Below are 17,522 nucleotides of genomic sequence, written 5' to 3'. Positions count from 1 at the left end.
TCTCATGCCCCAGGCAAAGAGGTGGGTGGGGGAGAGGACAGGGCCCTGGCTTGGGAGCAGGGACACCTGGGTTCCATCCTCTAGGCTCTGTCCTAAAACAAGGCATTTGGACTTCAATGATCTCTCTGGTCCTTACTATTTCTGTATTCTGGGATTTTATATCTCTTCTACTCTGCTCTCTGATTCTCCAGCTGGGCTCTCCCAGTTGTCTTGCCCTATATTGGAAAAATTAGGTTCCCTTTTTATTAGATTGTGTTTGCCTCAGTTTCTTCATTTATAAAAAAGGGATAACAATAGCATCTACCTCCTGGGGTTGTTTTGAAGATGAAATGAGATCATAATTGCAAAGCGTTTAGCACGGTGCCTGGCATGCCTGGCATATAATATGCACTATGTAAATGTTAGCTATTATCATTATTTGTTGTCATCGTTCTGAGGATCAAATTAGTTTATATTTGTAAAGCACTTTGCAAACCTTATTACTGTTGATAATGATGATGATGATATAATAATAATATAAGCCCATAGTGTGATATGGCAGCCAAAAACCTGATACCACTGCAGACTCCATTAAGAGAGGCATCACTCAGACTGAGGGAGGAGATAGTCTGAATGTCCTGGGCCTCCCCTGGGCCATCATATTCAATTCTGAGTGAAGTCTGTCTCGGACACACACTGACAAGCTAGATTGCTTAGAGAAGATGGTGACCAAATAGCAAAAAAAAAGACTGGATACTGTGTCTTATATGTATCCACTGCAATAGATGGGGATAATCAGTCTGGAGAAGAGAAGATCTAGTGGAACAATCATAGCTGTCTTCCCCCAGATTATTTGGTGGGGAAGTGGGATTCGATTTGTTCTGATTGGCTCTAAAGGGCAATACTCAGTGCAGTCAGCTGCTGAAATTTGCAGAGAAACTGATATTGACTTTCTCCTCCTTTAAGCATGATTTTCTAACAGTTAAAGCTCTCCAGAGGTGAGATCGGATGCCTTGGGAGGTGGCGGGTCAACCTGGCTGGAGATTTCCAAGTAGAGGATGGTGGTGGTAGTGGTGGTTGTTCTGCTGTTAAGAGGAGATTTCTCTTCAGGGATAAGTTGGATAAGATAGTCTTGAGCTCAATCAATTAACAAACATTTATCAAGTGCTTAATATGTACCTGGTTATGGGGACAGGAAGACAAAAATGGGATGGATGGTGCTTGTCATCAAAGAGATTATGTTCTGTTGTATCAGACAATAGGTACACATCTAAGCATTCAAGAATTCTCAAAGTCTGCACAAAATAAATGATAAATTTGGGACAGAGAAGCGGTAGGAAGTCTCTGGGACAGGGAAGTAGAAGTTACATGATGATGTATAAGGTAGTACTTGAAATAAGCTTAGAGGGAAGCTAGGGACTCTAAGAGATAGTGCTGAGAAAGGTATACATGCTAGGCATTGGGGACAGCCCATGCAAAGGCATGGGGATAGGAGATGGAGTGTGGTGTAGGAAGAACAGCAAAACAAACAAACAAAACAAAGCAAAACAAACTAGTTAGGCTTAACTACAGCGTAGCTGAAAGGGAGTGATTGTGTAATAAGCCTAGAAAGGCAGCCTGGAAACAGGTTTTTGGTGAACTTTAAACATCTAACAGAGAAGTTGACATTTGATCTTAGAGGCAGCAGAGAGCCACTGGCATTTATTAGTAGCAGTGGGACATGGGAAGATCTGTGGTTTAGTGATATCATGTTGGCAGCTGTGGGGAGGATGGGTTGGTGAGGAGGAGTGGGAAGACCTGAAGCAGGGAAACCAATTTCAACAGTCCATGCAGGAGGTAATGAGGGACTGAGCTAGGGTGATGACTGTATGAGTGGGGAGGAGTTAGGTAGACAGAGAATTGATAAGACTTGGCAACTGAAGGATGAGGGAGAGTGAGGAATTGATGTAGACTCAGTTGCTATTGTTGACAGAGATGGGGAAGTTACTAAGATAGGTGGGTTGGGTTGGGCTGGGGGGAAGGGGATAAAAGGTAATGAATTCTGTAATCAGATTGGAAGTATCCAATAAATATTTGGTGATACAGGACTGGAACCAAGGAGAGACGTCAGAGGTGACTATAGAGACCTCGGTGTCATCTTTGTAAAAATGATAAATGGACCCATTAGGGCTGATCAAGACACCAAAAGAGAAAGTTCAGAGACAAAAGGGAAGAGGGCTCATCATCATTATTTTGTCTCCTAATCATGGGTCCAGAAAGAAAGTGACTGAGAAGGAGCAGATAGACAAGTAAGAAAGAATAGGATCACAAAAACCCAGAGAGGAGAGGGTGGCCAGCAGTATCAAATGATGCTGAGAAACAAGTCAGGAAGGATGGGGATTGAGAAAGGGCCGTGGGATTTGTCATTTATGAAATCACTGGTTATCTTTGGAGAGAATGGGTTACTTCTAACTCTGGGGCTCTGGAATTCCTTGAAATCTAATCCCTCTTCTTCTACTAATCCCTCTGTCTTCTGTCTGGCAGCACTTTAGATTCTTAAAGATAGCAGTTATGCCCTCCCCGCCCCCAAGTCTTTTCTACTCCAGATTAAACATCTTCAACAGAGTTTCATTTGGCCCAGCCTCCAGTGGAAATCCTGGGCCCTAACCCCAAAGCCCTTCCCAAAGAGGGGTGCTTGGGATTTAACACCATACTCTTGATATACTCAAACCAGGCCATAACATAGCGGGACTATCTCTTTTCTCATTGTAGATTCTGTGTTTCTCTTAATGCTGCTCCAGTTCAAGTTTGGGTTTTTGATTGCTATGTTATAGTGTTGGCTCATACCAAGCTTGCAACCACAGAATTTTAGAATTTTATTATTTCAAGGGACTCTAGTGGCCATAGAGTCTAACTTGTGTTTGGAAAAACCAAAAGTATCCCCTTCTTCCCCACTAAAAAAAAAAAAACAAACCAAAAAACCCCAATCCTACACTGGACAGCTAGGTGGCTCTGTGGATAGAGTGTCGAACATGGAGTCAGGAAGACTCATCTTCCTGAATTCAAAGCTGGCCTCAGACATTTACTAGCTGTGTGACCTTGGGCAAGTCACTTAACACTGTTTGCCTCAGTTTCCTCTCCTGTAAAATGAGCTGGAGAAGGAAATGGAAAACCACTCCAGTCTCTTTGCCAAGAAAATCCCAAATAGGGTCATGGAAGAGTCAGACACAACTGAAAAATAACAATAACAACAGTCCTACACTATAACAGACCAGACAAGTGGCTTTCTACCCTTTGTTTCAAGGCCTCTGGAGACAGACCCTTCTACTTTTATACAGCCTTAATTAGGAAAGTGTTATTAACCCTCCCCACCCCCCTCACCCTACCCCTCAAGTCTTAGTTTTCTCCTTTGTAATTTCTGCTTATTGCTTTGAGTTCATCTCCCTGGGTCTAATCTCTCCTTCACATGAAAGTTCACATGTTGAAACTCAGAGCAAGCCCTGAGCATGGCCTCTCCACAGAGCAGGTGCTAATTAAAGAATGTGAAAGTTCTTCTGATGGATTCCCTTTAAGTCTTCTCTTCTCCAGGCCAAACATCCCCACCTCCTTCAATCTAATCTCATACAGCATGGACTGCCCTCTCCTGGTTGGCTTCCTCTTCATGTTTTCCAGATTATCAATCAATCAATCAACATTTACAAAGCACTTATTATGTGGTACTGAGCTAAGCTTATCCCCATCCTTCCTTGGTCGTGGTGCCCAGAATTAAACATAATATTCCAGATGTGCAGATCAATTCACTAAGACCTTCAGATCCTTTTCATACTACGTGCTATGCAACTAAGCCAACCCTTCTTTTTCTGCAGTCTACTACAGGACATTACATTTTTTGGTCTCCAAACTTGGCTATCATCAGCATGATAAGGCTATTGAAACCTGTCACAGATTCTATTTCTGGACATTGAGCTAACAGGATTTATGTTAGGGGTCAGGGGTATGAGAGGGCAGTTGGATAACAGGAAGGTTAAGGAAGCTGGGCTCTGACAATACATCTTTTTCATTTCTCTCTTTAGGGCTTCCTGCTTTGGTCGTGGCCATTTCTGTAGGATTTACCAAGGCTAAAGGCTACAGCACGGTGAACTAGTGAGTATCGAGACATGGCTTCCTTTCCCTCTCCCTGTGCTAGAACTCTGTCCCCAGTTGTGGCTCACCTGAAGGTTAGAGAATTCGAGTTAGTTGGAATACTCACTTTCCAATACCCACACAGACACCTTCAAAAGTGCAGAGGTAGTTTCTCCAGTCATCAATCCATCAAATCTCTCCTGAGTGCTGAGCTAAGGGAGGTGTTGGACCTGATCTCATAGTCTAATGGTGTGGGGGTGGGGGGATAATAGCTATAAATACTGGAAACCTCATGATATAGTGAAAAAAATATTGAGGAGCAGCTAGGTGGCCCTGGATTCAGGAGGACCTGAGTTCAAATCCGGCCTCAGATGCTTTACACTTACTAGCTGTGTGACCTTAGGCAAGTCACTTAACCCCAGTTGCTTCACCAAAAAAAAATATTGAATATGGAATTAGAAGACCTGAGTTCAAATCCGAAATCCCCCTTTCTTTTAACTATCTATGTGATACTGCATCAGAGTTTAGAGTTAGCAGGGATCTCAGGGGCCATGTATTCTAGCCCCTTCATTTTATACAAGAGGAAACAGCCCCAGGGAGGTTCATTGTTTTCCTCTTTGTGCCTTAGTTTTTGCAGATGTAAAAAGGAAAACATTGGGGTTGTTGTTGTTGTTCAGTCATTTTTCAGTCATTTCTGACTCTTGGGACTCCATTTGGGGTTTTCTTGGCAAAAACACTGGAGTGGTTTGCCATTTCCTTCTCCAAATCATTTTACAGATGAGGAAACTGAGGCAAACAGTTACACAGTTAGTAAGTCTCTGAGGCTGAATTTGAATTCAGGAAGATGAGTCTTCCTGACTCCAGGCCCAGCACTCTATCCACTGTGCCTCTTAGCTCACCCAGATGTTGGGTTACCTGACCTTTAAGATCACTCTTGATTCTGAATCTCATAAAACAAGATAGATGATACATGTAGCCTTACATGTAGACCTTGGAGAAATAATTTTCCTTTGTGAGTCTTGGCTTCTTCTTCCATAAAGTGGGACTCATGCTATCTGGGCCACCCTACCTGAAAGGGTCTCTGTGAAGCAAATGTTTTATAACCACTTCAGAAACATGAGCAGCTCCCATTTTTATCTGGGGTAAGGATGGGATAAATACTGTAAGATAAGACATTCAGGGTTGTGGGGGTCCAGAGGAAGGAGATATCTTTTCTGAGTGGGGAAGAGTCAGGAAGGGTTCTTGGAAGAGTTGGCACCTGAATTGAACCTTGAAGGATGGGTAGGATTTTAGCAGGCAAGGCAATTGGAGGAGACATGAGAAAAAGAAGAGGAAAAGCATATTTCAGGACAAGGGAAAAATCATTAGCAAAGGCAAGAAGAGGGAAATTAAGACATGTTAGGAAGCAGTCAACTGTCCATAAGAACATCGGATTTAGAGCTGAAAGGCACCTTGTTGAGCACTGAATCCCATCCTCCCTGCTTTCAGAGGAGCCAAGTGAAATCCAGAGAGGAAAAGTGACTTCCCCATAGTCCTGCTGATAGTTAAGTGGCAGAGCCACAACTAGAGTGACTAATGAAGGATTCGGCACTTATTAAGCTCTTACTACATGCCAGGCACTGTTCTGGGCACCAGAGATACAAACACAAACAAGCGAGACAATCCCTGTCCTCACAGAGCTTACATTCTAATGGGGGAAGACAATGCAGGAGGAGGCTAGAAAGGGGGTGATGACACATGGTGGTTTGGAAATGGATGGGAAGTGACATGGTCTGGTTCTTAGTAAGAGAAGATGAAACTTTCCTATTAGAGCCCAGGGTCCCAGGGACAGAGTCCATGTTCTGGTGAGGGGGGGTATCTTTCAACCCCAAATTCAGTGGAAGGAGCTGGTTCTATTTTGGGGGGGGCAATAAGGGTTAAGTGACTTGCCTAGGGTCACACAGTGTCAAGTGTCTGAGGCCAGATTTAAACTCAGGTCCTCCTGAATCCAGGGCCAGTGCTTTATCTACTGTACCACCAGCTGCCCCAGTTGGTTCATTTTTATCTTAATACTGTCAGCACTGAGCCCAGGGCCCTCTACAGAGCAGGTGCTAAATAAATGAAGTGAATTTCCATATAACATTTTCTTTGGCTGGAACGAAGTGAAGGAGTGAAGAGTGAGAAGTAAAACTAGACATGTAGGTTAGATCCAGACCTTGGAGGGCCTTGAGTGCCAGGATGAAGAGTTTGGATTTTTTTTTTGGTGTGTATATATATCTATATAGTTAGAGACATATACATAGACATGTATGAGCACATATACACACATACCCATGCATGTACATAAATATATGTACATCTACTTAGAGATATATATAGATACCTACATGTGCACACACATATGTACATATACTTATATAAACACATGTGTATACACACATGCCTATGCACACGCATATATGTACATATACTTATATATACATATTTGTTTGCATGTCATTTCCACCATTAGATTATAAGCTCCTTGAGGGCAGGTATATTTTTGTCTCTTTTTGTATCCCTAGCACTTAGCAGAATGCCTGGCATATAGTAGATACTTAATAACTGTTTATTGCTTGATTGGACTTTTTCCTGTAGGTAGTGAGTCAAGGAAGTGACACGAGAGACAGTAGGGGACAGTGCAGTGGAAAGAACACTGGCTTTAGAGTCAGAAGGCCTGGGTTCAAATCCCACCACTGACATTTACTACCTATGTGATCTTAGACAAGTCTCTAAGTGCCTGGGACTCAGTTTCCTCTTGCAGAAAATGAGGGAGACTAAGGTCTCAGAGGTCCTGTCTAGCTCTAAATCTAGGGACCTTTGATCAGAGCTGGGCTTTAGAAATATGACTCCAGCATCTTGACTTAAAGAGGGCGAGAGCAGCTGCTGGAAGATGAATTAGGAGATTTTTGCCATATGTAGTTCTGGGGGAATGTATTGAGGATCTGTACTGGGGGACCAAGACAACAGGGCCTCAGAAACCAAAGGAAGAGTGGTGCAGTCATCAGAATCCTGGCACCAGAGAGACCGAGGTAGAGGGGGAGGGAGGAATTAGAGAAGCCCAGGCAGGGCAGTGAGGGGGGCAGGGAGATGATGAGTATAGCTTTTGGGAGGAAATTGGAGAAGAGGAAGAAAGAGGAAGGGAGGAAACCCAAGGGGGATGTCAGGAGCCTAGGATCTTATCAGTGGGGTACTGGCTACCCACTGGCATCAGGCATCTTAGCACCAGCCACTGCCCCCGCTGATGTCTGTGATTCAAGTGAAGGGGGGAGGGCAGGGATACAAAGACAGAGGCGGAAGAAAAACAATAACAAGAGAGAGGCTGAGAGACAGAATGGGACAGAGGAGACGCAGAGAGAGATTGAAACAAAGACAAAGAAAAAATGAGGACAAAGACAGAACCAAAAGCAGAAACATGAAGAGAGAGAAGAAGGGAGGGAGGGACAGGGAGGGTGAGTCGGAGAAAGAACCAGAGAGACAATGAGAGAAATGCACATAGAGACAACGTGACAGAGAAAGAAAACGGGTCACACACACACACACACACATATATACACACACACACACACACACACACACACACCCCTGTATGGTAAAGAAGCAGACAGAACACAGGAAGTGCCCCAGCACAAGCTTGGATTGTGTGGTGGGCAGATAAGAACCTCTCCTACTTTCTGCCACTAACTAGCATCATCTTCTTGGATCTCCTCTGGACCACTCTTTCATCATCAATAAAAAGGGACTGAATAAAAATTCCCTGAATTGATTCCTTCATGGGGTCATTGTGTGGAAAGGACTTTATAGATTTTAGATCTAAAAAGAAATGGGAATGGGGCGGCTAGATGGCACAGTGGATAGAGCACCAGCCCTGGAGTCATGAGTACCTGAGTTCAAATCCGGCCTCAGACACTTAATACTTACTAGATGTGTGACCCTGGGCAAGTCACTTAACCCCAATTGCTTCACAAAAAAAAAAAAGAAAAAGAAATGGGAGTTATTATGATTATCCAATAAGAGAATGGTTTAGAAAACACTTGGGAAGATCTAATATGCTTTATTATATGGATCATCGAATGTCAGAGCCAGAAGAGACTTTAGAAATCATCCAGTACCATCAATACATCATTTTATAGACATGAAAATCAAGGCACCTCACTAGGGAAGCTTGGGTACAGTGGAAAGAGCACTGATGATGACATCAGAGGACCCGGGTTCAAATTCTACTTCTGATAATTCTCTGTGTGACTCTTATGAAGTCCCAGGGCCTCAGTTTTTTTCTTTTCTTTTCTTTTTTTCTTTCTTTTTGTTTTTTTGTTTTTGTGGGGCAGTGAAGGTTTAATGACTTGCCCAGGGTCACACAGCTAATGTCAAGTGTTTGAGGCCAGATTTGAACTCAGGTCCTCCTGACTCCAGGGCCGGTACTCTATCCACTGCGCCATCCAGCTGCCACTGCCTCAGTTTTTTCATCTGTAAAATGGACGTTTTAGAATAGATGACCCCTGCTATGCTTCTATGACTCACCATGATCCTGTAGGTAGTAAGTACTTAGGTAATGAGTGCAGTTTCTTTCTGCTATTATAGTTCATGCCTTCTCTGTGAGTATCTTATTTCCATGATTTCCTCTCCCTTCTATCCCAAGCAAGAAATGACCCAAATGGCCCCAAATCTCTACCCATTTCATGACAAAAGTTGTCATAAAATAGATAATTGGAGCTAGAATGAACCTTGGAAATCTTAGAGTTCTATCCTCTCTTTTTATACATGAAAAAAAAAAGTATGAAGACTCAACTGAGATAGTGTAAATATTTTGAAAAATGGAAAGTACTCTAATGATGTTAATTATTATTTTTATTAATTATCTGTTGATAATTGTTGGTGTTTGCTATTAAAGTTAGGGCACTGAGGTGGTGTGGAAGAGAGAGCACCGTACCTAGAGCCAAGGAAGTTTGTTGTTATTCAGTTGTTTTCAGTCGTGTCTGACTCTTTGTGACCCCATTTGGGGTTTTCTTGGTGAAGATACTGGGGGGGGGGTTTGCCATTTTTTCTCAAACTCATTTTACAGATGAGGAAACTGAGGCAAACAGGGTGAAGTGACTTGCCCAGGGTCACAAACGTATTAAGTGTCTGACACCAGATTTGAACTCAGGAAGGTGAGTCTTCCTGATTCCCAGCCTAGTGCTCTATCCAAAAGGGTCAGGAAGAGTCAGACAAGATTAAAATGACTGAACTATACCTATTAAAGTTACCCTGTATGGCCGCAGGCAAATCATTAACCTCTCTGGCCCATAGGCTTGTTTTAATTTGTCAAAGGAGAAAGTTAGGCTAAATGACTCCTAAGGTTTCTTCCAGTTGTGAATATTAAGACCCTTCCATCCTACATCCTGCCTTCCTGTACAATTATATGAATAACTGTATATAGAGCTTGGGCAGAGTGTGGGGGCACACCCTTGGTCCTTTGCTTCCCCATCCTGGAAGCCTATGCAGATTCCCTTTGCTCTCTCTGCACCTAAGTTTCCTCCTGTGTAAAATGGAGTTTCCTCCAGCTGGAATTGTCTGTAACTATACTAACTTCCCTCTTCAGGGGAAAAGCAAGTGGGAGTAGTCCTTCAGGGAATGCCCCCCATCATCCCCATGCTCTGTGCATGCCTGTGGTTACATGTACCTATGTCTTATTTCTCTGTTAGAAAGTGAGCTTTCTGAGAACACAGATAGGGTATTATCTCTGTGACACATTTTTCAAAATCCTTTTACCATTTGCTGGCATCTTTGTTATTTTTTAGACATCTCCATTTTTTGTGACTCCATTTGGGGTTTTCTTGGCAAAGATCCTGGAGGGGTTTACCATTTCCTTCTCCAAGTCATATAGATGATGAAACTGAGGAAAGCAGGCTTAAGTGACTTGCCCAGGGTCACACAGCTAGTAAGTGTCTGTGGTTGGATTTGAACTCATGAAGATGAATCTTCCTGATTCCAAGTGCTCTATCCACTGAACCACTAAGCGGCCTGGTTACTAACATCCTACAAGCAGAAAGATAAGAATAATAGTTTGGACAGTTTATGAAAAAATGATAACCCTGCCTATTCCCCAGAAATAGCCAAATTCTTTTAATTCACAAGACTTGAATTGCTTTATAATGCTAGGCTCTGAGCTCTCTGGCCTGCTCCAGCTCCTTGTATAATTTTAATTAGTTCACCTGAACTTGGTGAACATCTGCTTTTCCTGATCTGATCCCCCAGAAGGATTATAGACTGTTGGAGTATTTTCCTGTCAAGCCTCCTTCTCCCAAAACTTGGGATAGAGTATTAGGCTTGGAGTCAGGAAGACCCACATTCAAATCTTTCAAATTCTGCCTTAGAAATTTACTAGCTGTGTGATTCTGGGAAAGTCACATAACTTTTCCCAGCCTCAACATCCTCCTCTAAAGAATGGGGATGTTAACAGCATGCAGACCACATGGATGGGGCTAGAGAGGAGGCCCAGTTCTGATGAGGGAAAGCTGAGGCAGAATGAGACTGCCATGGGACAGGCCCAGAAACTAAGGAAGGGGGGGTGACCTCATTGGCAGGGAGGTCCGACGGCCTAATCTGGACTAACCATCCTGTTTTCTCTGCTCCCTTTCTCTCAGCTGCTGGCTCTCCTTGGAAGGGGGATTGCTGTACGCCTTCGTGGGACCAGCTGCTGCCGTTGTCCTGGTACTGCCTCCCCAGCATGGGCTCCTTTCTGATTCCCCATCATCCCCTCTGAAGTCACTTTAAGACCATAGGTCTAGAGAAGAGGTGGCCTTATGTCACCTTCCCCTTCCCCCGCATCCCACCAAAGAACCCAGAAATCAGCGGACCTGAGTTTTGGCCCTGGCTTTGCTATATGATTTGGGGCAGGTTCCTGCTCCTAAAAGTGGCCTAAATTTTCTCCTCTGTAGAACAAGGGCATTGGGCAGTAAAGGCCCACCCATCCTTAATAGCCTCTGAACCTACTAAACTCACAGTGAGACTTGGGAGTCACCCCAATCCTCTAGGCTTATTTTCCCATCTGTAAAGATGGGCATGGGCCTGGATGATCTCTGAGGTCCATTCTAGCCCCAGACCATCTGGGATTCCCCTCACTCCTTCCATAACCTTGTGTAAATCACTCCCCCGAGTCTTTATTTCTTCACCTGACAGGCTGGGCTCAACAATCTCTGAGGATCCATTTCCACCTAAATAGTCTTAGAGTTGAAATCTCCCTAACAAAATATTGCCAAGTACAGGCCCTGCTTTAATGAATAGATAAGAGCCATTTGTCATTTGCACACAGAGCAACTCAGTTTAATAGGCTTTTATCCAGGACTTCCCATGTCTAATTTAGCTGAATACACACACATCTGGCCCTGGGCTCAGCTACACAGTGAGTGAGACTGGAGCAGGGGCAGAGTGACTTACCTTGAGGTCAAGCAGTGTGATGCAGCTGGTCATGGCTGTGTTTATATTTCTGTTATCACCTGGGCCTCAGTTTCCTCTTTTGTAAAATGGGAGTCATCACACCTGTTCTGCCTTCCCAGCACGAGTTCCTTCCCAATGCCCTATCGTACCTTTCCAAGTCCCTTTATCCCCCTTTTCAGTCATTTTTCAGTCCTGCCTGATTCTCTGTGACCCCACTTGGGTCACATTTGGGTCAGCAAAGATACTGGAAGGGTTTGCCTTTTCCTTCTCTTGCTCATTTTACAGATAAGGAAATGGAAGCAAACAGCTTTAAGTGACTTGCCTGGGTTGAGGGGAAGGTGTCCTTACTTCACCATCTCTTTCTAACCCAACAAAGATCCCAGGAATCAATGCACCCAGTTTAAATCATGGCTCTTCTGATGATTAATTGTGTGAACTTGGGCAAGTTCTTGCTTCTTTCTGGCCTTGTTTCCTCAATTAAAAAAAGGGGGAAGGCATTGATCTGTATTTGACTCTGCAGATCAGCCCTAAGAGGGAACTCAGAGTCTAGTATAAGAATTAAAAAGATACACATCACAGCACTACAGAATACACCTGTTTCCTCTTTTTCTAGTCCTTAGGCATCTCTGGGTTTAATCAGCAACGCTTCCTTTTAGGGAAAATAATTTAATCTATGAAGCAAATGAATCAAACAAATTCCATTCAATTTAATTAAATTCAACAGGCTTTTTAAAAAAAAAATAAGCACCTACTATGTGCCAGCCCCATTTTGTGCACTAGGGATACAAAAACAAAAAAGAAAACTGTTCCTGCCCTCAAGGATAAGGGAGAATATATGCAGATAAGTAGCACAAAAATATTCTAAGCAGTTTCAGAGGAGCACTAATAACTGGGCATTTAGTAATTACCTGCTATGTGTCAGGTCTTATGTGAGGCACCTGGAGGAGATGCAGTATCTAGGCCTATTATTAGAGAGCTTTCAGTCTAGCTGAGGGTAATGACACAAACACAGATAACTCTAATGCCCAAGATTATGCAAGGGTATTAGAGATGTACTGACAAAATTCTATTGGAGGTATGAAGGGGAAGGTCATTACCAACATTTGGGGTGAAGGAAAACCTCTTCGGGAAGGTGGAATTTGAGTTGACTTTTTCAGGACAGATGTGTGGGAATTCAAACAGATGGAAGAGCAGGGCATTCCAAGCACTGGGAACAAGCTGAACAAAGACCCCAAATCAGGAAATTTCTGGCTTTATTGAGGATAGAGGGTAGAACAGTTTGGCTGCAAAGATAGGGCGTGACCAGATTTGGTAGGCCCTTCAATGCCGGACTGAGCAGTCTAAGTTTTAGACAGTAGGAACCCATTGAAAGATTTTGAGCCAAGAAGTGACAAGACAAAAGCTCTCTATAAGGAATGTTACTGTGGCAGATCACAGCAAAAGTAGATTGGAGGAGAGACCCAGACAGAGACAGAGACAGAGATCGATACAGAGTGACAGAGACAAAGAGAGGAGACAAGAAGAAAGTATAGAAAAGTCAAGGGAGGGGGTGTGAGGCCTTGTACTGGGGCAGGGTCTATGGGAACAGAAAAGAGAAGGAAGGTTTTGTGGAGGTGGAAATAACAGGACAAGGGAACAGTTTAGGATAGTATCACAAGGCCTCTTCCCTCATGGCTGGGGTGAGAGGAGACCAGGGGCTGAGGAGACATTACAGAAGATGTGTACATTATAACCAATTTGGCATAATCACCCGCTACTGAATAGCTCAAAATGTGGCCAACCCAGACAGCTAAGTGGTGCAGTGGATAAAGCACTGGCCCTGGATTCAGGAGGACCTGAGTTCAAATCTGGCCTCAGACGCTTGACACTAGCTGTGTGACCCTGGACAAGTCACTTAACCCCCATTGCCCTGCCCCCCCAAAATGTGGCCAATCATACCCCACCGCACACACATAGTCAGTCAAGAAGCCTTATTAAGGACCTACTATGTGCCAAACACTGTGCTAAGCACTGAGAATATAAAAAAAAGGCCAAAATAATCCCAACCCCCAAACCTGTCCCTGCTCTCAAAGAGCTCACGGTCTAAGAGGGAAGACAACATGTAAGCAACTACAGACAAACAAGAGATATACAGGATAAATCAGAGATGAGTAGCATTAAGAGGGGATCAAGAGAGAAGGCTTTCTGTAGAAGGTAAGATTTTAACCAGAGGAAGGGCTGGAAAGAAGGCCCGGAGGCAGAGATGAAAAGCGCTCTTTCTCTCTCTCTCTCTCTCTCTCTCTCTCTCTCTCTCTCTCTCTCTCTCTCTCTCTCTCTCTCTCTCTTTCCCTTTTTCCTCCTCCCTCTCCCTCTCCTCCTACTGTCACTCTCCCTTTTCCTCTCTTTGTTTCTCTCTCTCTCCCTCTCTTTCCTTCTTTCTGTCTTTCCCTCTCCCCTCCCTGTCCTCCCTCTCCCTCCCTCTTCCCCCTCTCTCCCTCACTCTTCTCTCTCTCTCACACACAAACACACATGCATGCACCTACACACATTTCTTTAACCAATAAGCATTTAATAAGTACTGCACCACACTAGGCTTAGAGAAAACAAATGAAAATAGAGCACTTCCTGCTCTCATGCTAGCCTTACATTCTAACCGAGGAGACAGACTGTGTGTACACATATACATAGGTAGAAAATCAATATAAGGTAATTTGAGGAGTGGGCAGCTAGGTGGGTAGAGAGCTGGGCTTGGAGTCAGGAAGACTCATCTTCCTGAGTTAAAATCTGATCTCAGACACTAGCTGTGTGACTCTAGGCAAGTCACTTAACCCCATTTGCCTCAGTTTCCTCATCTGTAAAATGGCAAAATCATTCCAATATTTTTGCTAAGAAAACCTCAGATGGGGTGAAAGAGAATCGGAAACTACTGAAAGGACTGAACCACCACAATTTGAGGAGGGGCAGGCAGCAACAGGTGGAGTGACAAAGAAAGGACCCATATAGAAGATGGAGCTTGGGCTAAACTTTGTATGGGGTTAAGGATTCTAACAGGCAGAGGTGGCGGGGGGGGGGGGGAGGGCATTCCAGGCATGGGGCACATCCTGTGCAAAGGCAAGGGGATGGCAGAGGCAGTGTCATGTGTGAGAGGTAGCAAGAAGGCCCATTAGGCTGATCACAGAGTGTGTGAAAGGGAGGGATGTCCAGTAAGCTTGGAGAAGCAGCCTGGGGCCAAGTGGTAAAGGGATTTAAAAGCAAGGAGGTTGTTTTCTGATGGGTAGAGTTTCCACAGAGGAAAAAAAGGTTGAAGAAAATTCTGCCTGGGCAGAAATGGCACAGAGGCCAGGGGGCTAGGAAAGCACTGGGGCCCATTCAGAGAGGTTTGGAAAGATCCAATGAGACACTGGATTTGAAATCACTGTTTGCATGATAAAGTGCTGCATGCCTGGGAGTCTTTCTTCTCTCTCCCACTTTGGCCCCCCCCTGCCCCGCCCCTGCACCCCCCTTTGCACTTCTAAGGTGAGCAAAGTCTGGCTCAGGGAGAAGATGCTATGGGATTTCAGAACTGGCAGGACCTCAGAGATCATGGCAGGACTCCCTCATTTTACTGAGCAGGAAACTGAAGCACAGTGATGGGCAGCCCCTTTCCCCAGTTTGCACAACTCTTAAGGGGTCTCAAACTCAGACCTCCTAATCTTTCAGCCCAGTGCCATCTGATTCTGCCTCCATTGTTCCCTTTCCCCAGGGTATGGCTGTTCCCAGCAGAGTTCCCTGCATCCATCCTCCCTTCTTGAAGATACCAAAGAGGAAAAATCTAGAGAGTGACACACCTTCATTATCTCAGCCTAAATAGAATTAACTTTTCTCCCCATCCCCCCATCACCCCCCCCCCACTGACTTACCAAGGCCCCATCAATGGTCCCTCCATTGGTCTGGAATCCCAACACTCCCAGGCTCAGATACTGAGTCTGAGCCCAGAGTGAAATTCCAGAGCAGTGCCCACCCCCCCACACACACACAGGTAGGGCCCATTTTAGCAAACCCAGTATTTTGATTTTTCTTATTTTGACAGAACCTCAGGCTTAAAAACCAGACAAATCCAGGGCGATTATTCACATCTAAAGGTTCCTAGGCTTTAAGGATGCCTTGAGCGTCTAAATTTCTGTTTATGTCCAAGTATTGGTTTGCTGATCCCATAATACTGTGAAATGCTGTGACCTGATATGAGGCGAGATGGAGAGGATGGTGGTGGTGGTGAGAGTAGGGGGAAGAGCGAGGAGGAGGGAGGCAGAGAGAGCATGAGGAGCCCTTGCTCACTGCCAATCAAGCAATGACTGGTACTCTTGGAGAGGCAAATTTTGGCTCTACACAAGAAAAAACTTACCAGTAACCGGAGCAGTCTAAAAATACTAGTGAGCTACATTGAGAAGTAGTGAGTTCCCTATCACTGGAGGTCTTCAAACAGAGGCATTCAGTTCAGTCAGTCCAATCAATAAATAGTCATTAAGCACTTTGTGCCAGGAGGTCAGCTAGGTAGTGCAGTAGATAGAGCACTGGGCTTAGAATCAGGAAGACTCATCTTCATGAGTTCAAATCCAGCCTTAGACATTTACTAGCTGTGTGACCCTAGGCAAGTTCACTCAACCCTGTTTGCCTCAGTTCCTCATTTAAAAAAAAAAAAAGATCTGGAAAAAGAAATGGCAAACAACCCTAGTACCTCTGCCAAGAAAACCCCAACATGGGCTCATGGAGAGCTGGACATGACTGAAACGACTAAACAACACTGTGCCAAGAACTGTGCTAAGTACTGAGGATAGAAAGAAAAGTAAAAACATGACCCCTTCCCTCAGAGAGCTCACATTTTAATGGAAGCAGCGATGAACAGATAACCATGTACATACAAGATTCATACAGTATAAGTGAAAGTTAATCCCAGAGGAAAGGCAGTAGCTACTGGGATAACTAGGGAAGCCCTCCTGCAGAAGGGAGGATGGAAGTTAAGCCTTGAAGGAAGCCAGGGACAGCAGGAGACAGAGGTGGGGAGAGAGAGCACTCCAGGCATGGAGGACAGCTGGGGCAAAGGCCAATAGTGGGGCGCCAGAATGTCGTGTTTGAGGAAGAACAAGAAGATGAGTGCCTCAGGATTATAGGGTACTGAGGTCATTAAGACCAATCTCTCATTTTTCAGATGAGAAAACTGAGGCACAGAGTGGTTTGTTCCCTGCCCTCCTCCCTTCAACAAACTACAGTGGCTCCCTATTACTTCCAGGATCAATTATAAATTTCTCTGTTTGACTTTGAAACACCTTCCAACCTGGGCCCCTTCTAACTTTCCCAGTCTTTTTATCCTTCACTGCCTTTCAAGTACCCTATAATCCTGAGGCACTGGTCTTCTTGCCCTTCCTCAAACACAACATTCTGGCTCCCTACTATTGGCCTTTGCCCCAGGTGTTCTCCGTTCTTGGAGTGCTCCCCCCTACCTCCTGCCATCCCTGGCCTCCTTCAAGACTTAGCTTCCATCCTCCCTTTTGCAGGAGGGCTTCCCTAGTTATCCTAGTTAGTTTGCCCCAAGAAAACTAACACAACTAGTGTTTGGGGTGAGTTTTGAACCTGTCTTCCTGACTTGGAAGTCCAGCACACCACTACATTGCTTCTCTCGCTAAGGTAGAGTTCAGCTTAGCATTTCCCAACAATACTAGCTGCCTAACAATGTATGGCTCTTGCTCATGAGGTGATGAGTTCCTCATCCCTGAACGTATCCAAACAGATCCTAGGCTAGAGATAGCCTCTTAGAGTGGTTTCAAGTCTCAGGTCTGCTATTTGCTAGATGTAGGACCTGAGGAAGTCAGTTAATCCTCAGTGATTCAGTTTGTTCATTTGCAAAGTGAAGGAATTAGACTCCAGCCTCTAAAGGCTTTTACAGCTTTAACATTTATGACTTAAGGATTCTAGAGGGTTTTCTTTTATTGGGTAAGAATAGGGGTGGAAGGGGGCAGCTAGGTGGCACAGTGGGGAAAGCACCAGCCCTG

General features: G+C 44.4%; 1 protein-coding gene across 7 annotated transcripts in view; it reads left to right on the top strand.

Annotated features, from left to right (window-relative positions):
• The window catches only part of ADGRB1 (adhesion G protein-coupled receptor B1), a 270,194-nt gene that overhangs the window by 195,521 nt on the left and 57,151 nt on the right, over positions 1-17,522 (top strand). For all 7 annotated transcript variants that reach the window (XM_044005365.1, XM_044005341.1, XM_044005356.1 and 4 more), the window contains exons 22-23: positions 4,032-4,101; positions 10,725-10,791. In XM_044005365.1, the coding sequence (XP_043861300.1) occupies positions 4,032-4,101; positions 10,725-10,791 (137 nt within the window). The remainder of the gene's footprint in view (positions 1-4,031; positions 4,102-10,724; positions 10,792-17,522) is intronic.

This window comes from Dromiciops gliroides, chromosome 1 (genome assembly GCF_019393635.1).
Source record: "Dromiciops gliroides isolate mDroGli1 chromosome 1, mDroGli1.pri, whole genome shotgun sequence".
Taxonomy (NCBI): domain Eukaryota; kingdom Metazoa; phylum Chordata; class Mammalia; order Microbiotheria; family Microbiotheriidae; genus Dromiciops; species Dromiciops gliroides.
The sequence above is the reverse complement of the archived record's forward strand: the minus strand, read 5'-3'. Positions and strand labels throughout refer to the sequence as shown.